This window comes from Nannobrachium achirus (assembly GCF_963921795.1).
Source record: "Nannobrachium achirus genome assembly, chromosome: 9".
NCBI lineage: Eukaryota > Metazoa > Chordata > Actinopteri > Myctophiformes > Myctophidae > Nannobrachium > Nannobrachium achirus.
Genome location: NC_137818.1, coordinates 31,998,841 through 32,024,006, shown reverse-complemented (window position 1 = coordinate 32,024,006; position 25,166 = coordinate 31,998,841). Strand labels below are relative to the sequence as shown.

Below are 25,166 nucleotides of genomic sequence, written 5' to 3'. Positions count from 1 at the left end.
AGAGATGGGGAGCGAGACGTGGCAAATGTCGTCCGGATCGGGAATCGGGAATCGACGCCGCCAGGCATCCATGCCTAAGTGGAAATATGGGCCTGGACCAGTAGGCCAGCGGGCGCCCCAAGTACATTCTATTTCTAGAGAACCTGTAAACACAGCTTAAGTCATATGACTAAAGAGAAGTAAAATCACAAAGAAACATACCAATGACAAGGGACAAACATAAACAACAAGGGTCAAATAGAATTACAGACATGACAACATATTTAAGAATTCAATTACTTTTCAAAATAAATGTCATTCATAAATAAAAATGAAATCAAAAATCCATAAATTAGAAAATAAATGTTTAAGAAGTAGTGAAAAGAGACGATCTACAAGCTCCCAACACAGTGTGAATTAAGCAATGCGTTTTGAGCATGTAGGTCGTCTATTTTCACTAGTTGGGAAACCCGGGCAAACGTCTAATTACTCTTTTGGGTCTTGAGCTAAAAGGTTTGGGAACCACTGAGATGGATGACCAATTAAGAGCCTTGAAAGTAATCAGCAAGATCTCATATTGAATTCTAAAATGGACAGGGTGCTGCTAAAATGAAGAGGCTAGGACTGGGGTGACGTGCTCACGCATTTTAGTCCCAGTCAACATGCTCGTATAGTCACAGAATTAGATTTATGTTAATTGGGTAAGCGGTGGCACATGCAAGCCGGGCACACACATTAAAAGAGTTAAATTAACACGTTGCCTTAAATGTGTGTAGACATGTAGGGCAATCTGACCAAGTTTTCTTTGCTCGTGGTCTGAGGTGGATTGAGTCAAACCGACCGTCTGTGTCTGTGTCTCTTTTAGCCTCCCCTCCTTACATCTTTAAACAGTTCAATAAGGCAGAGCCCAGGGGCGTCACAAGGGGTAGGAAAGTGGGACTGAGTTACCAGGGCCCAAGGTGGAGGGGCCCTAGTAACTTTAGCTATTGAAAAATAGCAGATATACAAGCTCACAGCGCGGCACCGAGTGCCGCGCTGCGAGCTTGTAGATCTGCTATTTTTTTTAAAGTCGTGAAAATGTGTGCAAATCTTTGAATATGTATTTTTTAAGCGAACATTTGTAACTCAAATTTTGCTTCCGGGGGGGTCCCTGGAACTAAATATTTTGAGATGGGGGTCCGTGGCCAAATTCATATCATTTTGGGGGTCCTTCACATGAAAAAGTTTGAGCATCACTGACATGGAAACATGGGTTTCTTGCACACATTTTCACAATTTTTCAAAAATAGCAGATCTACAAGCTCGCAGCGCGGCACTCGGTGCCGCGCTGTGAGCTTGTATATCTGCTATTTTTCAATAGTTAACATTCATGGGGGGCCCGCAGTGAATCCTTGTACCCAGGGCCCAGAATTTGGTGTGACGCCCCTGGCAGAGCCCACTGGGTAATCAAGTTAAACGCCCCGCAGGGGGGGAATAAAGCAACTCGCGACTCCATCTAAAAGCATGGCGTCAGTGGGCCGTAATGAAAAGCAGGGGAGATTCGAGGAAGGAAACCAAACGGTACATCAAAACCACTTGCAACTTCACAAAATAAGAAAGCTGCGACGATTGTTTGTTGTTGTCGTTTCCTCTTCAGACGATGATTCCCTCTGGCTCTGATGTTGTACTGTCTGCCTTAACTTCTTTCTTCGCATCCCAGCAAGCACATCGCATCAGTGACGTCTCGATTGGGGCCAGATCACAGCCCATATGGGGATGATCTTGACGTCATTACCAGGACGTCATATGGACTTTTTTGTTTGACAGGATTATTGTTATTGTTTGTAATGTTAGTTGAATTATGAGCATATACCGGTAAGGTTATATTCTGGGACATATCTAACTAGTTATGATATTTATCTGGCCTAGAATATCACCTGATTTCAACCAACATAAATCCTGTCAAACAAAAAAGTCCACATGACGTCCTGGTAATGACGTCAAGATCATCCCCATATGGGCTGTGATCTGGCCCCAATCAAGACGTCACTAATTGGTCCAGGTCCTGATGTGCTTGCTGGGATGTGTAGTTTTTTAATTGTCATATTGAAAAGCCGGGGCTCCATGCCAGGTTGGTCATGTGTCAGTCATGGGTTGTTGGAGCCAGCAAGTGGCGAGCAACAGGGGTCTTAAACGTTTTCAGGCCAAGGAACCCCTTAGTTGAGAGAGAGAGATGAAGTAGGGACACCCACAACCTTTTCATGAATTCCAGATCGTTTCATTGTTTGAAAGCACAATTATCAGTGTATTTTGGATTCATGTCAATTGGTGTTTTCAGATATTTAACCACTTGAACCGTCAATACTTAATAAACTTGACCTTTCACTCTTTACTTAGTCTGCTCTTTTTCCCCTCTACACCAAAGCTCTTTGCCGAAAGCGCGAGGCGTTGTGAGCTTGTAGATGTGCTATTTTTGGCTTTTTCGGAATTTGGACACTTGGGTTCAAGTGGTTAATATAAAGGAGAAAACATTTGGATCCCTGTAGAAACTCTGAGGACCCCCTATGGGTCCCGGACCCCCTGTTGAAGACCCCTGTTCTACAACATATTTTTAAACTTTTGACATTTGTGGCAGAAAAGAAAGTGATTTTGGAGGCGCGCTCTATAGAGGCCCCCAACATGTGATTCCAGTTTGGGGTTGGATGAAGGGTTCATGATGTATGATGTTGTATTTTATTTTTATTTTAAAGAAAGAGGCCACGCAAACTATTTTTGGAAGCCAATTACAGGCAAACAGTATATCATCTCTGTCGGGCGGACAACACATACTGTATGTCCAAAACTGTTACTTTTCAGGATTCAAATTCAAAAGTCGCTTCACTCCGCATTTTGAGCTTGTGGATCTGCTTCTCTTGATGCTTTTGTGTGACGGTGTACAGTAGTACATATGATCAATTATGGCGTTCATTTATGGAAAAACACAAACAGTTAGAATATGTAGATAAGAGGTTTCTGCCCAGTCTGAGGGTCTTTGTCAATGACTCACAAATGTACGTGTACCTAATTGGGAGTAGCTGTACACAGTCACCTGGACACACACATGGACGCACATACAGATGGAGCAATAGTCTCTGCCCCCCGGCCTGTCAGCCTGGCAAAGGCAATAAAAAATTTCGAAAAAGAAAGTATAGTCGAGAGGTGAAGCTAGATTTAGGGTATCAAGGGTGCACATGCGTACAGTAAATGAAGGAGAGTGGCCAATGGCTGCCGCGGCGAGATTCGCGAGGCATGGAAGTACCCGGGAACGTGACTGTACCCATATTGATTCGGGGGCACGGTGGTGCAGTCGGTAGCGCTGTTGCCTCACAGTTAGAAGGTCCTGGGTTCAACTCTCACTGGGGACGCTGTGGGCACTGGGGGCGTGTTCTCTCCTCCGCATCATCAGTGCCCACACCCTAGGTGAGGTTGGCGAAAGGGCCTTTCTGTGTGAAGTTTGCATGTTCTCCCCGTGTCCCCTAGGGTAGGTACCCTCACAAAAAACATGCAGTAGTCCTGGTCTCTATAGTCTATACTGCTTCCCCCTAGACAGCCGGGGCACCTGATGGAGGGGAAAGGAACTGTTTGGAATAATGTAACTGTTTGTAATGAACTGTTTGTTTGTTTGTTTGTTTGTTTGTAATCCGCGTATCTCGAGAACCGTTCGTCCCACCGGCTTCAGATTCGGCACGCGCGTTCCCCGCTGCGGCGCGGAGTGCAGTGCCGGGCCTCGGCCCGACTCGGCATGCGGTTTTCCCGAAGCGGCGCGAAACGTTCGGAATCTCCTTACGCAGAGCTGATTGTTAACATCAGGCTGTTCCTGAGGAAATCGGCACAATCGCTGACTCATTGTGACATCACTTCATAAAAGGCTCTGACATCACGTACGCCAGGAGTCAACAAAAAATCTCTGTGAATGTGTATGTATGTATGTGAATCTCGAGAACCGTTCTTCCCACCGGCACGCGCGTTCTCCAGATATGGGCATAAAATGAATCCCCGAATGCGGAGCTGATGTCTGACATCAGAGTTTTCCGCAACCGGTACTGTGTGTGCAGAGATCTCCATATATTGGGGTTTGCATTAAAGGGTGGGGACAAAGGCTAACAGAAGGCAAACAGATGGTCAAAACGGGTCCTATGACAACATGACAACAGGTATATTGGGGTTTGCATTAAAGGGTGGGGACAAAGGCTAACAGAAGGCAAACAGATGGTCAAAACGGGTCCTATGACAACAGGTATATTGGGGTTTGCATTAAAGGGTGGGGACAAAGGCTAACAGATGGTCAAAACGGGTCCTATGACAACAGGTATATTGGGGTTTGCATTAAAGGGTGGGGCAGGCATAAAATGGACGCAAATAGACAGATATCTCCATATATGGGCATATGGGCATAGAATGGACCCAGAACTATATCTGCAGTGATCTCCATATATGGACATAAAATGGACGCCGACAGACAGACAGATACAGATATCTCCATATATGGGCATAAATGGACACAGGCAAACAGATGGTCAAAACAGGTCCTATGACAACAGGTATAATGGGGTTTGCATTAAAGGGCGGGGCATTCATTCTCTATTTACATCGTTCCCGAGTTGGCCAGGTCGCCGACTAGACGCTGGGCCGCCCGAGCTTCTAGTAATAATAATTAAACAACAAAAGGTAGGAAACAAAATCAAAGGGACCCATAAAAGTCTATCTGCGACCCTCAAATGGGTCCAGACCCAGTATTTGGGAACCGGTGCTATAGATAATGCGTTGCTAGGTATAGTCCTATATGCCGACAGGGCTCTGAAAAGCGGGATCTGATTACGGCGGCGGATAACCTGGCTAAATTATACATAACCTGATGCTCAGCCACACGTGACTCCATTAAGGCCTCTATGGTCTGCCGCAGCTGCACTCTGTCGCCAATTAGTCACAGCAGAGCACACGCCCCGGACAGACAGCGGTCGACTTCAAAGCCCCCCCTCCCACTCCCACTCCCAGTGGTGTAAAGTAACTACGTACATTTACTCAAAGTACTGCACTTAAGTACAGTTTTGAGGTATTTGTACTTTACTTGTACTTCTACTCCACTACTGATTGTTTTATTTAGACTTACTGTTACCTGCCCCTTCCTTGTATATATTGTATATACTGTACTTACTGATTGTATAGACCTACTGTTTTCTTTTTCTTTCTTTTTTTCTTTACATGTCTACTGCATAGTACTGTGTTCTATTTGTCTGTCATTCAATGTTATATGAGATACTTAAATGGTTTCCTGTTGAAATAAGCTTAGTCTTTTCATGGATCTCCTTTTAGTAGACCTTGTACCAGTGAACTGTACCGTCATGAATCTGTACATTTTCCTATGCAAACTTCTAATAAAGCCTTCAATCAATCAATCAATCTACGTCTCAGAGGCAAATATTGTACTTTTACTCCACTACAATTATTTGACAACTTTAGTTACTTGTTACTTTGTAGATTCTTCTGATTGTTATTACAAAACATACATTAACCTCTTCAGTATTATATACTTTTCGGACATTTGAAAATAGCTGATTTACCAGCTCACAATGCGGTGTGATGCGGGACATTGTGAGATGGTAGATCTGCTATTTTCAAAAGATTTGTATACATTTGAAAACTTGAAACGAGACATTCTGCACAATGAGCACTTTTGTACTTTAAGTACATTTTGATACCAATACTTTTGTACTTTTGCTCAAGTAAATTTAGATTTCCGGGCTTTTACTTGTAACTGAGTATTTCTACATTGCAGTATTGATACTTTTACTTAAGTAAAACATTTGAGTACGTTTCCCACCATGGCCTCCCTCCTCTCGCTCAGAGACAAATCATTATTGCCCTGCTCCCTTTCATCCCAAAACACCAGAGCCCATGGGGGGCCTGGTGGGGGCTCAGCCGGTCAGTACACACCATATCCTCGTTGTCGGGTGGAAACCTTGTATGTCCAAAACCGTTAATTTTACATTAATCTTTTTAAAAATTATTTACAATGGTGAAAATAGCCGATCTACAAGCACACAGCGCCTCGCATCGCGTGCTTGTAGATCTGCTATTTTCACTGGTTTTGTGCGACAGTCTTGTATGATGAAGCAGGGCTTTACTTTACCACTTTATCCATTTATACATTGGCTATTCCCAAATAGCAGACATACACGCTCACTTTGTGCCACTCTGCGAGCTTGTACATCTTTGAAAATAATATCGAAAATGTTTGATAGTTTTTTGAAAGATTCTTCTCTTCTGAGGGTCCCTGGCAAAACCTTTTTGGTCCTTGACAAGAAAAAGTTGGAGAACCACTGCACTATACTGCCTGCCATGCCTTGGTAATAAGCGTACGGGTACGGACCGTACGGTCACACGTGCGACTGAAGATGAGTGGCAGGAGCCACATTTGCTTCAGAAATTCATTTTTTTTTTCACATGGAAGAGAGTGACCCACACACTCTCAGTTGAGTGTGTGTGGGGATGGCTGATTTATCCTGCTTGCATCGATTACCTGGATGCCCACTGGTGAGAGCTATGGGTGTATTCACACCTAGCACCAGATTCTAAATAGTTTCAATCAGGCCAGGTGTGACTGCTTACAGTCAGCCATCACCCCTACTACAATAAATGTATAATAATAAAACACAAGGCAGTTGCATCTGCCATCCCTGCTCGTTTTCAGACGCACATGTTCGTAATCCAACGAAAGCCGCGTTATATGGGGCTCCTTGCCTTCTGGCATGTTTGTTATCGTTTGTTTCAAACGTTATTTGTCTAATGATTCTTAATAAAAAATGTTTGTTTGCCTTGTGTTGCAGGAGAGGCGTCTCCACATGTATGTTGTGTACTGTCAGAACAAGCCCAAGTCGGAGCACATTGTCTCAGAGTACATCGAGACTTACTTTGAGGTATGTACACGCACTCAACGTACCGTCTCGTATGGGGCACGTCCTGATAAGGCAAACGCCGATAAGGCAAACGCCGACAAGGCAAACTAATGTACTAAACCTCCTTTTGTTATGGTGAAATGTGAGCTCACCTGCATCGCGTTTCATGATCCCATTCATGCGTTTATCGTGCGATTGCATTCACCACGGCTTCGTAACTGTTATTATACAATATACATTTGTATTACAACTATCCTAATTATAATACACTATAATGGATTATAACTGATTATAACACACTATAAAGTATTAATGTATTACTTCTATATCCTGGTTGTCTAAATGAAAAGTCAGTGAGTGATGAATCATCATGAAGTGTTTGGCACTGTTTGGCCTAGCTCAGACTTACTCTGGAGTGGATACTTTTTAGTACCACGTTTAGTACCGTTTTCACACCACTCTACCCAGGTCCTTGTAGTGGAAAACCTGGCAGTGGGTGGTGTGGAGTGGTGCGGTGTTGGGCCATGTCAGTGGAGAGGGAGCTTATGTGTACTGTGGCTGTCATGCTGACTTGTGTGTATGTGTGTGTGTGTGTGTGTGTGTGTGTGTGTGTGTGTGTGTGTGTGTGTGTGTGTGTGTGTGTGTGGGTGTGCGTGTGCGTGTGCGTGTCAGGAGCTGCGGCAGCAGCTGGGCCACCGGCTCCAGCTCAACGACCTGCTCATCAAACCTGTCCAGCGGATCATGAAGTACCAGCTACTGCTTAAGGTGAAACATACACACACACACACACACACGCACGCACGCACACGCACGCACGCACGCACGCACGCACGCACGCACGCACGCACGCACGCACGCACGCACGCACGCACGCACGCACGCACGCACGCACGCACGCACGCACACACACACACACACACACACACACACACACACAGTCACAGACACACACACACACACACACACACACACACAGTCACAGACACACACACACACACACACACACACACACACACACGCAGACACGCACGCACGCACGCACGCACGCACACACACACACACACACACACACACACACACACACACACACACACACACACACACGCGCACACAAAGTGGCACAGGGAAATGCAGCGTGGAAACCCGGCGAATCTGCCAGAGCGAAATCAGATTAGTCTGGTGATGCCAGCGAGGCAAAAGAGAGACGTTGCATAAGTGTTCTCTTCTCTTTTTGGAACTGGCCTAAAGTGAAAATACCACTACGTCTCAAATTGAAGCAGGTTCTTTGTGAACGGGCCCGTAAAATTCCATCCGTTGTACTAAGCACACTCTGCCCCGGTGCGCCTCTGGCGATCAAATGGAAATTAGACTTAAAGAGCACCCATATAAACACTCTACCAGATGTCCTCACCTTATGCCATGCAGTCATAAAGCTGGAATGTTCTGGTCACCATGCTGTGTCTATTTGAACAGGACTTCCTCAAGTACTGCACCAAGGCAGGAGTGGACACGGAGGAGCTGGAGGTGGGTGTTCTGATGCACAAACACACTTGTGTAACGCTCTATTTAAAGGGCCTGGGTTTGGCTGAGGCCATGTTTTTTCCTCCCGGGGTTCTTCTTAGTAACAAAAAACATTGGTGCATTGTGGATTTGTTTTGACTAAATATGAAAATGTGTTTTATTGGATCACGAATAGGATGTATTGGATAGGGCTGGTTATTCTTCAAAAGAAATAATGATATTGAGACCAAACAAAAGTATTGTTTTATATTTTTTATTAACTTTAACTTGACTTTTTATTTTGTAAGTGACAATATCCACATGGATGGAAATAATATGACATTAAATAAAAACAATATTATAATGAATCTTTATTGTCTTTGTGTCAAGTATTGTCAGCTTGCTTATCTACAGCGTCAGCCACTGTCACTGGCCATCAGGTTTTTACTGTCTTATCCTTAATGAAGACTTATCATTTTTTATGTCTTGTGTTGTTTTCAAAGTATATCGTCTCTGTCGGGTGGAAATCTCATATGTCCAAAACTTTTCTCTTTGAAACAGAAAGCCGTGGAGGTCATGTGCTTTGTGCCAAAACGCTGCAACGACATGATGAACGTGGGCCGCCTGCAAGGCTTCGAGGTGCGGATATCCTTCACACATTCCCTAAAGCAGTGGTCCTTAACCTGTGGGTCAGGATTCCCAGGGGGGTCCCCAAATTATTTTGGGGGATCCCCTAGATGGTTAACTTAATGTGCAACATTGTTTTCTCACTCAACAGTAAACAAACCAAAATAAAGTTTAAGTGTATAGAGGGTTTATGCACATTTATAAAGTGACAATTTAAGGCCTTTTTAATAATACCTCTATGACAAATTAAACATTGGCCAAATTGTCAAATATTAGAGGCAGAAATTGTGAAAATAGCCGATCTACATGCTCACAACGCCCGCAACGCGAGGCGCTATGTAGATCTTGTATTTTCACAATAGAACCGTGTTATACAAAATGTAATGCCTCAACTCTTAGTGCTCGTCAGGGATTATTTTGGGGGTCGCGGCCTGAAAAGGTTGAAGACCCCCGCCCTAAAGTCATCTCTCATGCCAGCCATTCCAACCATAACATATTAACCATGAACCCTTCCTTTGTTTGATGACTCCTGTCCTCTCCTGTCCTCTCTGTCCCAGGGGAAGATCACGGCTCTGGGCAAGCTGCTCCAGCAGGACACCTTCACGGTCACCGAGCAGGACAGCAGCTTCCTGTCACGCGCCAAGGAGAGGCGGGTCTTCCTGTTTGAGCAGCTGGTCATCTTCAGCGAGCCCATCGACAAGAAGAAAGGCTTCTCTCTGCCCGGCTACACCTTCAAGAGCAGCATCAAGGTCAGCCTCTCCGTCGCCTCGTCCATAGTTGTACTCGTGTCGACCACATGTGGTGAAATAACGAAAGGGGGAAATAAGAAAGCAAATCCCCCCCCCATAAAAACTAATTAGTCCCAACTTAACAGTTCCACGTGAGACACAAACCATGATCGCGGAGCTCCGGCATAAGCGTAGCGTGCAGTCAGTGGTGTAAAGTAACTAAGTTAATTTGCTTATGTATTGTACTTAAGTGCACTTTAGAGGTATTTGTACTTTACTTGAGTATTTCCATTTTCCAATACTTTTACTTCTACTCCATTACATCTCAGATCCAAATATTGTACTTTTACTCCATACTTTATAGTTACTAGTTACTTATCAGATATACATTACAATATTATAAAACATACATTAACTTAGCCCTATTTTATACCGTGACTGTTTGAAAATAGACGATCTAGCTCACAGCGACGCGTTGTGAGCTTGTAGATCTGCTATTTTCAAACAATTTGTACTTTTACTTTTGGTACTTTAAGTATATTTTGATGCCAATACTTTCATACTTTTACTCAAATACATGTTGAATTCAAGACTTCTACTTGTAAGGGTGCCCTCACACCAAAATACCTAGAATGGAATCTGCCAATGCATTTCAATGAGAATGGAGCGTTTTTGCAGAAATCCTCTACCTGCAAAGAAAACGCTCCATTCTCATTGAAATGCATTGGCGGATTCCACTCTAGGTATTTTGGTGTGAGGGCACCCTTAGGGTGCCCTCACACCAAAATACCTATGAGAGTGGAATCTGCGTTCCGCCAATGCATTTCAATGAGAAGGGAGCGTTTTTGGCCGAAATCCTCTGCTGGCATGAAACCGCTTCACTCTCATTGAAATGCATTGGCGGAACGCGGATTCCACTCTCATAGGTATTTTGGTGTGAGGGCACCCTAACAGACTATTTATACACTGCAGTACTGACACCTTTTACTTAAGTAAAATATGTGAGTACTTTTTCCACCACTGCGTGCAGTCAGCGAGTTACATAAGCCCCATCCATCCCTGGGCATGGACGCGGTGTTCTCGGGGCTCTGCGTGCGTGTTAGTGGAGTATTTAATGAGCGCCGCGGCAGGAGATTCCTCCCCGGCAGATGCGAGTCAGATGTGATTTGTTCCAGGTGAGCTGTCTGGGGGTGGAGCCTCTGGTGGAGGGCGACGCCTCGCGCTTTGCACTGACGTCGCGCAACGCCGACGGGAGCATGGTGCGCTTCCAGCTGCAGGCCGCCTCCCCCGAGATGGGCGAGGCGTGGGTCCACGACGTCAGCCAGCTCCTGGAGACCCAGCGCAACTTCCTCAACGGTAAAGGATGGTGGGAGAGTACATTCATGCACTGTCAGGGCTTGTCTTCATTTTTTGTCTGATGCTGTCTCCTCAGAAGTAAGAAGAGTCAGCGCTTGCAAAATACAATATGATCAGGAAAGAGGGATGACACTGATATATACCGTAGTATGAATGCATATGTGTATATATGTGTATATATCGTTCCTGTCGGCCACCTCTTTTCTCCATATTTTAACTTGTTGTGTTTTTGTAAATTAACGCCCTACTTGATCATACTACAGCGTCACATCATTGTATCAAAAGTAGCAGATCTGCATGCTCGAAACGTGTCACGAAGCGGCGCGTTTTGAGCTTGTAGATCTGCTACTTTTGCTGTTTTCGAATTTGAATCCTGAAAAGTAACAGTGACACATGAGGTTTCCATCATCAACAATGTCTTGATGGTCACCTTTCATCTTTTAATGTGCGAGCCACTTCTTTTTGTTTATGGACTTTCTTGCTGGCCTTTTGCACCTGTTTCCAGCCCTATCGTAAGACTTGAGTTTAGAGCGCAAACTTCCTACCTCTTTTCATTTTAAGTTCTCCGTACCTCTGTTGGTTTTCAGCCTTGCAGTCGCCCATCGAGTATCAGCGGAGGGAGAGCAAGTCCAACAGTCTGGGTCGCTATATGAGATCCCCGCTGTCTGCGGTGGGCGGCCTGCGGCCCCACTCCTCTGCCTCCATAGACCGCCACAAGCTGCCCTGCCTGCACTCCCACAACACCTCCCTGCCCACGCTCTACCTGCCCAGCCAGGGCCAGTGCCAAGGGCCCAGCGAGACCAACTCACTGAAGGAGGTACTGGAAGATGTGTTCCTTTTGACCTGTTTATACCTACAAAGACAGACAGGTGTTGTAGCAGCAGTAAGCATCAAGGGATATATAAAGGTATGAGTAGAGAGACACTAACTAAGATTAAAAATAAAAGTATAAACGTATCAAAGATAAAAACATTGAAAAGTGTGCTGATCTGAGGGCATATCTCCGCCAGGCCGGGGTTGCTACCCAGGGCCCGCAAAATGTGTAAGTCAATGTAGCCAATCACAATGGAATATGAAGAAACTGACTGATGACTCCAGAGATAATGTGTACCTATTTGGGTGTGTTTGGGACCAAGGCTGTATGTAGCAAAACTTGTGTTTTGAAGAAAATGCAAAATGGTCAGTAAATCTAGTCTGACAATCCAAGGAATCCAAGGGATTTATTTATTTATTGTATGACCGATGTACGGTTGAAGAGTTAAGGGGAACACACACCGGACGAGGGCGGCTGCGCAGTGTTGATGTGCGTGAAGTGCCGCATAGTAACACAAACTGGATGCGGCACGCTGCTCCCCGGTGGGGAGAACATTTTCATCGCACGGCAACGCTGGAAAAATAGAACAGCGTCGTATCGGTGCGGCAGGCGAGGCGGCAGACCCGCCACTGCGCGTGTCTGACGCCGCCGGTGTGGGTTAGTTAATTGAAAATAACGGGCCGTATGTTTTGACGCGCCGCCTCCGCACCGCCTCCGCTGTGTGTTTCCCTTTACAGGCTAACCTACAGCACCATGATGAGGTTGATTTGAAAGATTTGGGGTGGACAGTACTGTGAATGTGCGTGCAAGGTTTCATGCTGACTGGTTCAGTGGTGCCCAAAATTAGCTGTTCACAGAAAGAATCACAGACAGACGGACGGACAGACAGACTCACAGGACTGAAAACATAATCTCCGGCCTTCGGCCTGGTGGAGATAATAAAAGTAAGGGGCCTTTAAAGTCTGTCCTAGCCATCTGTGCATGGACTGACTGGATCTGCATGATGTATGAACTATTAATAAATATAGGCACATTGTAACGTACAGTCTGTCACCAGCAACATGAAGATACGTCTATCATCCATGAGTGGAAATATATCTACAGATGGTTGACAGTGTATATGAAACTGATAAATGTACAGTGTCAGCCAGCCTACACAGATATCTATATCTATGCTGTCCTGGCTGCCAAAATGCTGTGGTGTTTCAGTGCAGTCCATGAGGTGCACGCACGCCCATCCAAAAATAATTTCTATGTGGTGTTGGACAACAAAGACAAAATTAATCAGAGTACAACGTTTCAAATTAGACTTTTCCAAGGTGTTTACTCGAAACAACACTGTCTAAGGCCTGCCGGTGTCGCGCACCAAAAATAGCAATTACGGTAGGTGTAATGGTGCGTGCATGCACACCATCTTATATGGTCATTAAATGTCTGTGTTAGCACGATGTGAAGAAAGTTAATTTGATTTTGATTATTTAGTCTACTTGTCACATTGAGTGACGAAATTATTACCCATGTCAGACTACGCCACGCCGGGGCAATATTCCACTGTGAGAAAACAAAACAAAATGAAAGGAGGAAGATTTGGACTGAAGTCTTGACGTGGCATAAGAAGTCCACGTGGGTTGACAATTCTCCAAAGGAAGCCGATACCTCCTGCCATTTTTCACTGAAGGGACTGCACATTACATAGACCTGCAGCAGATAGTGAGTACATTCCCCATGACTTAACACAGTCTTATCTCTCCTATGGTACGTATCGTATCCAATCGTATCCATGACAACAAAATATTCTACGTTTTGGGTCTCAGAGGCTAAATCTCATGAAATGGTGGCTCAAATGCTGAATAAATAATGGATCTTGATATGAAAAGTGTTGAAAACCACTGATTTAACACAATAAAAACCTATAAATTTGCAGCACTGATCTTTCTGGTAAAGCTAGCAGTTTCAATGCAAACAATGGCCGTACCTCTACCTGTTGGTAGCTGTCTGTCGTCACCAGCCACGCATGACATGGCCAGAGCTCGACCCTGTTGCACTGAATGACCCAAGAAGACGCTCACGACAAACGATATGGGAACAGTTATGCTACGATGTGGATATTTTGTCTAGGACATCACTAAAGGTCACCTTAACCTGCCTGGCCATGGAATGGCCTCGTTTTAATCTTGGTTTTAGTTTTCACAATAAACCTGGATTCATTTTATTCCTGTGGCGCCACTACTTTAGACTCAAATTACATTTTCAGTTAAGGATTAATTTTTAACTTGCAGCTGTGGCCTGTGGACATTTAAATGTCCAAAATGGCAGCATATATAATAAGATGGACAAAACTGAAGAAAACCAGAGTGCATCAAAGGAAAATAATGGACTGTTTCAACTGCATCAAAGGAAAATAATGGACTCTTTATGTTGTTTTATGATAAAGAATGTTCAAAGCAGGACCGATTCAAAGAGACTGTATATGAGATTACATTTTTTTTAAGAAATAAAAAAAGGTCACAATTAGACCCTAGACTGTTTAAATACTAGCGTTTAAATACTGCACTGGCTACTTTTATCAGATCTGTGCCCGTTTTCTCTCAAACGGGGAGAAAATGTAGCGCTGATGATTAGGCTCAAGTTGCATTGTTGCTGTTTATTTAAACTCGCCAATCCATCAAACTTTGTCACAGCGTGTCACTTGTACATCTGTTATTTTTGAACATTTTTGAAAAAATCTCGAAAGTGTTTAGAAGGCATGTGTAGAACCGTCCTCAGGTGTTAATGGTTCATCCTTGTTGGCGCAGGCGGCCTTAGAGTTAAACTAACACTCGGGTGTGTTTTCTGTTCTTACAGCCTACCATAGTCCAACCGTGTCCCTCTGACTCCCAGACTGTCTCTCCATCACAAGTCCAACTGGCCTTTACTGACCAGCCTCACTGTCAAACTGTGTCAAATGGCCTTTGTACACCCGCTACGCACAGTGCACAGGTAGGTTGAACACATTGGTACACGCATATGCACAGACGTGCGTGTTTAAAAATGCCTCTGTTATCTCTTACAGCGTTCTGCCTATATGTGGTGCTAGCCAGAGCAGTGAAGAAGTTGAGTTACGATCAGGGGCATCACAAGGGGGGGAAAAGTGGGACTGAGTTACTAGGGCCCAAGGTGGAGGGGCCTGGAATTATTTTATACTTAAGATATTGAAAAATAGCAGATATACAAGCTCACAGCGCAGCACCGAGTGCCATGCTGCGAGCTTGTAGATCTGCTATTTTTGAAAAGTTGTGAAAATGTGTGCAAATCTTTGAATATATGTATTTTTTAAGCAAACATTTGTAACTCAAATTTTGCTTCTGGGGGGTCCCTGGAACTAAATATTTTGAGATGGGGGTCCGTGGCCAAATACATATCATTTTGGGGATCCTTCACATGAAAAGGTTTGAGCACCACTGACTCAGACTTTCAGACTTGCGCAAATTTTCACGATTTTTCAAAAAATAGCAGATCTACAAGCTCACAGCGCGGCACTCAGTGCCACGCTGTGAGCTCATATATCTGCTATTTTTCAATAGTTAAAGCACAAAATAATGCGTAATAAAGCGCTCCCAGTCTAAATGGGTTAAACCCCCTCCCCCTATGAAGAGCATTCATGGGGGACCGCAGTGATTCCTTGTACCCAGGGCCCAGAATTTGGTGCGACACCACACCATGTACTCTGTGGTCCAGGGTTGACTTGCAGTCAATTATCACTAGCCTCAGGAGAGTGACTAGAAAAACAAGACAGATGAAACTAACCACTGGAGGAAAATAATGGGCCATTGTAGAAAGCCTAACATGTAATTTTAACATGCTCATTCATGTTAATGAACAGATGAAAGACTTCAGTAAATGGTAACCATTTGTCTGGCTGCACATGCAGAGAATAGATGTCGTTGGGTCAAAAGCGGAGCATTTGCACCCCCTACTGGAGCAGAATTGTAATTATCCCAGCTATTTACTGTATGTGTTCTGGAGGAAAGCCTGTTAGTTTGCTGTCAAAAGTAACTAACTTCTATCCTATTTGATGAATGATTGGTCTAGAAGGGCATCCTGTAGCACATACAGTAAATCATAACATTTCCACACAATTCCCCACAATTCTCTTCCTTTTTGGGTCCTGGCTTTGAAGTTTCCGCCGTCTGCTCGGTCAACAATGGCTGGGTATCCTGTTGGGGTTTGCACCACCATTAACTACATCTCCCTCTGTCATCACCAGACACTTGTTCTGCCAGCAGTTTGTTGATTGTCTGCTCCTACTGTGTTTATCCAAGCAGGGTTTCTTTTAGCACACAACAAACAGGAAAGAGGCTGAGCCGGAATAGGCAGAAGACAAAACAAAAAAAGAAAAGAGCACACATGATGCCGTCATATGTGGAAATGAAGACTCTCTAAAGCTTGCTTTAACACAGGGGACCCCCACATGATTTTGGGGGGTCCCCATGACAGTGAAGTGACAATTTAAGGACTTGAAAGACCTTTTTAATACCCCCCCCCCCCAAAAAAAAAGAGAGAAAAAGAAATGACTGCATCAAAAGTAATCAATACACTATACAATAAGAACTGGTCAAGCATTGGCCAAATTGTTGAATGATATAACACAGAGGCAAAACACTTTGTCACTTACTTTGGCAGATATACAAGCTCACAGCACGGCACCGAGTGCCGCGCTGCGAGCTTGTAGATCTGCTATTTTTGAAAAATTGTGAAAATTAGAATTTTGACCCGATTCTATAAGTGTCTTTTGAATCCTTCTAAGACTTTTTGAAAAACCTGTTTCATCTGGCTAGACCTCGTCAAAGAAAAGGTCCTTTTCACTTAACTGGAGCTTAGTTAGTCTGTTCTTAAGAGACTACTATGTCAGTGGTTTTCATGTGAAGGACCCCCGAAATGATATGTATTTGGCCACGGACCCCCATCTCAAAATATCTAGTTCCAGGGACCCCCGAGAAGCAAAATTTGAGTTACAAACGTTCGCTTTGAAAATACATATATTCAAAGATTTGCACACATTTTCACGACTTTTTCAAAAATAGCAGATCTACAAGCTCGCAGTGCCACGCTGTGAGCTTGTATATCTGCTATTTTTCACTAGTTAAAGCATTCAATAAATCTAGGCCTTGTTCCCTGTCTCCCCAGCAGAGAGCAGGAGAGGGCTGCCGCAGGGGTCTGGCTGGCGAGGCTGGGAGCCACTCCACAGGGTCTATCCCCGGCCCCTCATCAGCACGCCGCCCCAGCAACCTGACCCAGCTGGCTGAGGATGACCTATGAACTCTGACACCCCGAATGCTTCCATCGGGCCGAAGGCAGGACGGTGACTGACACGAAAAGCACAGCCGTGTTGTTGGACACAAGGAGGGACTCGTTTACTTTCTGACTTCGTTGTCTATGTGGTCAGGCTAGACCCATAACCAGGTTTGATGAAGCTTTCCAGGGAACAATGGAAGGAATATATGTGAAGGAAGTTTGGACTGCAACCATGAAGTGACTTGACTTTTTTCTTTTAGAGAGAGCTTTTGGATGTGAGGTGACAAACCTCAGCAACAGCTAATGAGTACAGAGGATAGAGTACTGTAAATGCTGGCTTGAACTTGAGAGTAAATGAAGCGCTCTCTGTGGACAGTGCGAGTGTTACGATGATTACCGCTTTTTACTTTATGGGTTTTTCTTTTGTTGTTGTTGTTTTTTGTCATATGTAACGTATCTCTCCTGTATTTTAAAGCGCACGAGGGATTAATACAAAGAAGACAAAAAAAAAGTCTATTCCTTATTGGGGCGGCCACTGGAGTTACATGTGCATGAATGTGTACATTTGCGCAACAATGTGAGTACATGCGTGTGAGTGCACAGTATGCGAATGTTCACAGGATTCTCGAGGTCAATGGAATCTTGTCAATACTCTGACCTGGACACGCATTTTCAGCTTTTTCGGTGGTTTTCTCGCCCTGCTGGATCCTTCGAGCGGCCCTTTGTGAAGACAAAATACAGACATTCTCTGATGTTTTCACTTGTCATTCCCCTGCTGACATCATCAGCATCAACATTATTGTGTAGGATGTTAACGCAGACAAAAGCAGGAAAAGGGAGAACACTTGAATATGCCTTGAGGATTGGACTCACTCACATTTCAACCGAACACGGAGGACTTTCTTTTCCTGCCACAGAGTAAAGGGCTCCACGCTCTCTTATTCTGTTTGAATGAGATTGGTGCCTGTTTGATCCCGACACAGAAGGAGAGAGGGAGACCCCTAGAGGCCCTCTGTGGACATGATGTGAGTTCAGAATGACTCTTTGCTCTTCAGGTAACTTTGGTGAAGTTGTTGATCGTCGGACAGGTTTAGGAGAGAGTGGAAACATTGAGACATAGGACTACTGGCCTGGCCCAAGCTCTAAGATATCCCCGGTTGACCAACATAATGCTGAAGGCTAATTACTTTGTCACCTGACAAAAATGACATATTTACAACTGTTCCGTTTGAGGAAAAGTTATTATTTTCAATGCAAAAAAAGTGTTGAAAATGTGACACTTGACAAAAGAATGGTGTGATGAAGTATAAATTAGACTAGTGTTTTTCTCCTGGCCAAAACAGGTTAGCCCCCTCAATGAAATCCATTAGTTTGAACTAATTTCCAGTGTTGTCATGTCAAAGCTGTCCATTGTGTCTGTAATCTTCCCATACCACATACTGTACAGTTCTTACCATAATGCCAAGCTCCCCATGTTCACTTTCTAGATGAAGAATGAGCGAAGAAAGTCAATTAATTGGACTCGCACAGCTGGTGAATATGAAGGATATGCTTTTACTTGTACAAATAAAGAATGCATGCTCTCCTTTTCTCAGGCTATTGTGCCAAAAATAACCAAGGCTTGCTCCCAATGAAATGTTTCATACTCTGGCTACATAGTGCAGATTGCCACAAGACATACAATCAACAATGCAACAATCTTACATACGTATCTGTATGGGCCATAATAATGCCTGACTGGTGTCTATATTTCAAATGCAGTAGAGGGGCCAGTCAGATTGGTTCTTCTTTGTGGCCAGCAGAGGTCCCCACAATGCTTTCATGTCTTGTAGATTAACAGGATCACACAGCTGCACCAAAGATCAATAGACCTCACATTTCAGTGGCCTCCTTAATCACTTAAACCCCTATATACTTTGTTGACCGGTGTCCCCCAGGGGTCTATACTAGGTCCCCTACTTTTCCCCCCTCTATACAACAAATCTCTTTGCCTATTTTTGGCAAATGTTCCCATATAAGCCTAGAATAGGGATCCTAGGGTTCATGTGGTATGAGCCAAAAGATGCATAAAGATTTACTTCTGACATTGACAACACCAAATGCAACTGACTGGACTGACAGTAGTTCTCAACCTGTGGGTCGGGACCCACAGGGGGGTCCCCACAAGGCAGTCCCCAGATGACAGTGAAGTGACAATTTAAGGACTTCTAAGACCTTTTTAATACCTAAAAGAATAAAGAAAATAATCAACAAACTATACTAAAAAAACGGATCAAACATTGGCCAAATTGCCAAATAATATAAGAAAGAGGCAATAATTGTGAAAATAGCAGATTTACAAGTCCTCCGTTGAGAACTTGTAAATCTGCTATTTTATCTGCGGAACCAAGTCAAACCAAATGTAATGCCTCAACTTCTACTATTCCAAGTGCTGGGGGGTCCCCAGTTCAAAAGTGATTATTTTGGGGGGTCGCGGCCTCAAAAGGTTGAGAACCACTGAGATAAGAGACTAGGTGAGCCTACATGATGTCTGAAACCATCTCAAAGAGCTCACGATGGATACGGAGGACTGGTGTGTTTTCATAGGAATGATTAATCAGGTCCTGTTTTTGCATGTTACACAAAGGTATACCACTGAAGACAACCGAGACAAATTAGTCGACATAAGACTGAGAAAAGGGTTTGTTGATGCCATGTTTGACTGAGTACAATCTGTTGTATCATATCAAATAAAAAAAGTGTCTTTTTGAAAGTAAACGGGCTGTGTGATATGCGTTGATTTCAAACAGACTGTCACTGCTCTGAGGTATGAAACAACATAAATCCCAAATATTATATTCCCCGTCTGTGGCATTTTTAAGACTTTTTACAACATGGATTTATGACATTTTAAGGCCTTATTTTTAGATACATTAATTTAAGATTTTTACAGATCTATGGAAACCCTGGTAAACAGTAAGATCCTCACAGCTAATTTGACATTTGTAACCTGAGACTGTAAAATCATAACCAAATGATGGTCGATCTTCTCCTTCCAGTGAGTTACAAAACAAAAATAAACCTTATTGATTGGGTCCAATTGGTTACTAGTCTCCAGGGTTAACTTGACCCCAAGGATTTTACAATGTATAAGTGTTCATCGATGTTTACCTGTTTTTTTATTATTATAATGAAACCCGTGTAGAGAAAACAAAATCTTGGCCGAGGCATTTTGCCTGCCTTGCTCTCAGTGCATCAGAGTTCAAACGGGTTTTTGAAGACAAAAGAGTAAGAAACCCCTGGATGGGCTGACATCTGGTTGGCCAGCCTCTGAATAAAGCCCCTTTTCTGGGCAGTAAAAAGCGGAGCTGATCGTAACATGACTGTGATATATGGAGGCTGGGGGGGAGAGGGGGCAAGGGTATTAACTTTCACAAGGGTGCAAAATCAAAGGGAGTTCCTGTCACCACGGAGGGGGTCTGAACAACAGGGGTCCCATTCAGAAGGAATTCCTCTCCAGTGCCCTCTGTTGCATCTGTTGACTCAATCTTCTCCATTGAGAGAAAGAAAACACTCATTAAATGCCCACATGGCTGTGAACTTGATTGCAGAAGGTGAGACAAGTGACCCCCCATCTATGGGCTCAGTATTTACTTTGAGGTGTGAAGATCTTTTAAAGCCCCCGCAGCCTGAGGTCTCCCTTTGTTACCAGTTACTTCCTTCACACCGACAACACAGTGAACAATTGCATTGGGAATAATTGTCATTTAAATAACTTGTTAGATATTTTGGAGGTGTTAAGCCATCTCTTCCTTCGCACCTACAACACAATAAGCAACATTTGTATTCTGAATAATGGTCATTTAAATAAATGGTTAACACACCTACAACACAATAAGCAACATTTGTATTCTGAATAATGGTCATTTAAATAAATGGTTAACTGTTTTGGGGTGTTAAGCCATTCCTTCCTTCACGCCAACAACACAATGAGTAACATTTGTATTCTGAATAATTATTTAAATAATCAGGTGCCAAGTAATACGGTTAATTCAGTTTATTCAAAAACTATCAACTTTAGCTTTTCATGGCACTATTATTTAAGATGTAAGGAACTAGTGGAACCAGTGGATCCATTTCAGCAGTTTATTATAATTTACAGACAGGAATTCAATAAAGTCGTTCATGAAATATACATAATTTACAAAGAACTTACAACTGTAAAATATTCTTTTATATCCAGAGCAATGCTGTCATACAGATAAATATGCTGATAGCGAGCCGATGGAATTAATCTGTAATTTGAAAAAGGGCCCATAGTTATGTTTCAAAACTGTATTTACTGTATGTATTAAAATTCTAATTATCAACTGCACAAGGCATTATGCCAAATTACCATTTCTTTTTAAGAGAAACCTTTTTTTGTAATAGCAACCTTCAACTGTAGTAAGGCATAAATTGAATTTCAACAGTAGAATGAACACAGTATAACTATTACATTTTGCACAGTGTCTGTCTGCTACTTCCGGCACATAATAAAAATATTTACATCACAAAATATACAAAGATTGATAAAAAAAAAAATCTAAATAAGGTCGACACTTTGATGGCAGTTTGGTAGAAAGAAATACTATTTTACATTTTCAAAGGCATTCACTCAGTTTCAGTCAAGGTTTTTTAGTAGAATTTTAAACGCCACATGAAATGCAGCAAACCCATCGTTTCCAGCTCACATGGAAAAAGGCTGCAAGCTTTCTAGGTGGCAAACCTTCTCATATTCCACACATAAAAATGTACTCAAAATGGTCCAAATATTTCAAACAATTTTGATTACAGTTCCAAGACTTCAGAGTATGGCCTCGACCGCAGCAGATGAAGAGCAGCTTCATCAGCTTACCCCTGTGCAAACATGCGGCAGTGAATTCTAGCTATTCTACAGTGTTTTCATTGTCGTTTTGTTAGTTCTGTAACGGAGGAGCGTTTCACTCTCTCTTTATGTTGGCAAGCAGCGCGTCCGAGGGTCCATGTTGTGACGATGATGACCCACACCGGCTCTTCCTGCTCTGGTGGGTTTTGACGTGCTTGGAGAGGTGGTCGCTCCTCATGAACCTCTTGCCACACTGCTGGCAGCCGAAGCGCTTCTCTCCTGTGTGCGTACGAAGGTGTCGCTGCAGCTCGTCGGAGCGCGTGAAGCTCTTGCCACAGAACAGCCAGTTGCAGATGAACGGCCTCTCCCCGGCGTGCCAGCGCAGGTGGGCCTTGAGGTGAGAGGTCTTCTTGTACACTTTGCCACACTCTGGGATGTGGCAGATGTGCAGTCTCTTCTTACCGAACTCCAGCCCCAGACCTCCGCTGGCCTGGCAGTTGGGGCATTTGCAGCGTCGGCAGCGGCGCGTGGAGCTCAGCAGGCCCTTGGAGGTGCCCTGGAGGAGGGCGGCTATCTGGGGCTGGTGGCCCAGCACCAGCTGCCTGCCGAGGGAGAAGGGGTGGCCGGAGGGGCTGCCGTTGCTCTGCGGCAGGCTCCACCACTGCTGTCCCTCGTCCACGTGTCCCCCCGGCAAATGATGCCTTGCCGAGGAGTTCTGGAGGAAGCTGGGGAAGTTCTGTCCCACAGAGCCGTGCTGAGGGTAGTAGGGACTGCTGCCCTGCGGCTGCGACGAAATCACTTTGACGGGGGACAGTTCGAAGGAGTAGGACGAAGGGGGGTCCGCCGGCGGGGTCAGGGGCAGCTCGTGGTGGTGGTGATGATGGTGATGATGATGGTGTCCCAGGCCGGACTGCATGTGCCCAGGGAACTGGACTTTGGGCACAGTGAATGCCATCTGATGGGTGTTGAGGGCGGAGCTGGGTGCCATGTCGTTACTCCAGAGCTGAAACATTCCCGATGAAGAGTTCACTGTGCCATCGTAGGGGAACTGGGAACCCTCGGAGCCCATGGTGCCTCCCACCTGCCAGGCTTGACTGCAGGTTGTGGCCAAGAAAGACAGGGTGTTGGGAGCTCCCTCTGGAGAGGAGCTGGGGGTCCGGTCCTGAGTGGGGGAAACATACAGAACCATATTACTACATTTGATAATAACTTGACATGTTAAGTAGGTCGGGAGTGGCTTATTGTCGGTATCAGCCGGTAACACGCAGGAGTCTGTCCCCGTTACAATGCGCTAGACCCCTGGGAGATGGACTGCTGAGGTGGAGCGCCACACCTACCATCAGCTCCCAGTACTTGCCGCATGACTTGCCAAGCCGTGCTACTCATACGCTGAGTTGGCGGTGCCCGGAATCGAACCCATGACCTTGCGGTACAAAGGCGAGAGCTCTACCGACTGAGCTACCCGGGCACTAAATGTTAACTACATGTTAAGTTTAAATTTAATTTAAGTTTTATTCTTAGTAACGGAAGTGCAACATTTTAAATAATTGGTAGGCCTAGTGTCCTTTGTAAAAAAAAAAAAAACATTCTGTGAATTTTCATAAGGTTAATGGTTGAAGCTAAACCATTATCCTCCTAAAAATGTCCCCTCTCCATTTCAATTAACTCAACTTGAAATAAATATAGGCTTTAGTCATATTATATAGACCTGCCTACTGCTGAAAAAGTATATCCAATTGATTTTAGTGGCTATGATAAACAGTTATGCTTACAGTTTCCAGCTCAAAAAGTGCACTAATGGAGAGTTCGGTGACGGTTATTGATTCTGCCATCATCAACAATGTGTTACAACAACTATGGGCAAACGGCTTTTTATGAGGAAAGGGACAGATTGATACCAGGTGTCCATAATCAGGTAGGCCTACGTCACTACCGCATAGGCTCCCACCTATTCCACACAACTAGCCTGTTTACATTGAGCCAAGACAAGTTTAAGAACAAAAAAATAATATGCCTAATATTTTGCTGTATAACTGTCAAGCCGTGTAAACTTTGAGCGACTTCACATAACATTGCGACAAAATAAAGTCAATACTAGAAAAAGATGCAGCATTGTTGCACTTTTACCCCGCATCCAGAATGATAAAAGACACAGTGCGTTATTTTAGTGTAGAGTAATTTGCGAGGACGCTGTTATATATGCTACAAACCTGTAGAAAGGTGTGCAAAAAGTTGTCCGTCCTTTGTATCGCCAGCGCAGCCATCTGTCCCTTCCTTTACGCACCTGCGGTACAAACAGATCTGCAAGAGAGCACGGCGGACTGGATGGATGGAGGGCAGGAGATCAAGATGTGTGTGTCTGGATTGACCCCGATGGCAGTCGTACGAGTCAAGGTAATCCTGTGTTCATTCAAGTTGTCCCTCGGTCCTCTTGTTTGAAAATAAATAAATAAATAAAGAATCAGGAGCGCACTGTGACTGCTGGCATCCCAATTAATTTGCTTTCCCTTTCACGAGAAGTAGCACTCAATCAGCCCGAGCGGAGCGTGTCTTTTGAAGTTTTGGGAAGAGAGAAGAGTGCGCACGCGGTTAATCCTTGCGATCATGTCAGAGGAGCTTGGGCTGCATCTTGTCTTTATAGAGTGTAAGGATCCTCTCAACGGGGTCTCTTAATGCAGGAGAGCCAGTCAATAGAGGGGATATGGGGTGGGAGGGAGGAGGGGGGGGCTGACGATGGTAAGGGGGGGGGGGGGGGGGTTACATTGACTACTATTAGGTGAAGGGGTGGGCTACTCATAATTTCACCCAATTTCAACCAAATGCTGACCTCACAAACTGAAGCCCTCCTCCTCCAATTGTTCCAAGGTGTGATAAGGTCTCCTGGAACATCTCATTTAAGATGGAGGGAATGATATTATTCACTTTGCACTTTCCATGGAATTCTGCCATTGTTGTGTGTTGTAATTTATTTAAATGAGTTTTACTATTTGCCTCCATGGTCATTTTAAAGATGTCCCATTCAGTTTTTGTTGTTTTTTGGGGGGCAAATATGTCAGCATTTTTGACTGACTGAATGATGGAGTGAAATGAAAATGTGTGTCAGGCTACTGTAGAACAAACCAAAACAA

At 44.2% G+C, this 25,166-nt stretch overlaps 2 protein-coding genes across 2 annotated transcripts in view; one reads left to right on the top strand and one right to left on the bottom strand.

Annotated features, from left to right (window-relative positions):
• The window catches only part of arhgef25a (Rho guanine nucleotide exchange factor (GEF) 25a), a gene marked incomplete at both ends in the record, with an annotated part of 82,274 nt that extends 65,058 nt beyond the window's left edge, over positions 1-17,216 (top strand). Inside the window, 8 exons of the mRNA XM_080732688.1 lie at positions 6,825-6,914; positions 7,566-7,658; positions 8,367-8,417; positions 8,955-9,032; positions 9,578-9,769; positions 10,924-11,104; positions 11,692-11,921; positions 17,088-17,216. Coding sequence (XP_080588814.1) covers positions 6,825-6,914; positions 7,566-7,658; positions 8,367-8,417; positions 8,955-9,032; positions 9,578-9,769; positions 10,924-11,104; positions 11,692-11,921; positions 17,088-17,216 — 1,044 coding nt within the window. The remainder of the gene's footprint in view (positions 1-6,824; positions 6,915-7,565; positions 7,659-8,366; positions 8,418-8,954; positions 9,033-9,577; positions 9,770-10,923; positions 11,105-11,691; positions 11,922-17,087) is intronic.
• Positions 17,217-22,153: 4,937 nt separating this feature from the next.
• sp5l (Sp5 transcription factor-like) lies at positions 22,154-24,302 on the bottom strand (the record flags this gene model as incomplete). Its single annotated transcript, XM_080733044.1, has 2 exons — positions 22,154-23,200; positions 24,249-24,302. 2 exons carry the CDS (start codon positions 24,300-24,302, stop codon positions 22,154-22,156), a joined length of 1,101 nt encoding a protein of 366 aa, XP_080589170.1.
• Between the last annotated feature and the right edge of the window lie 864 nt (positions 24,303-25,166).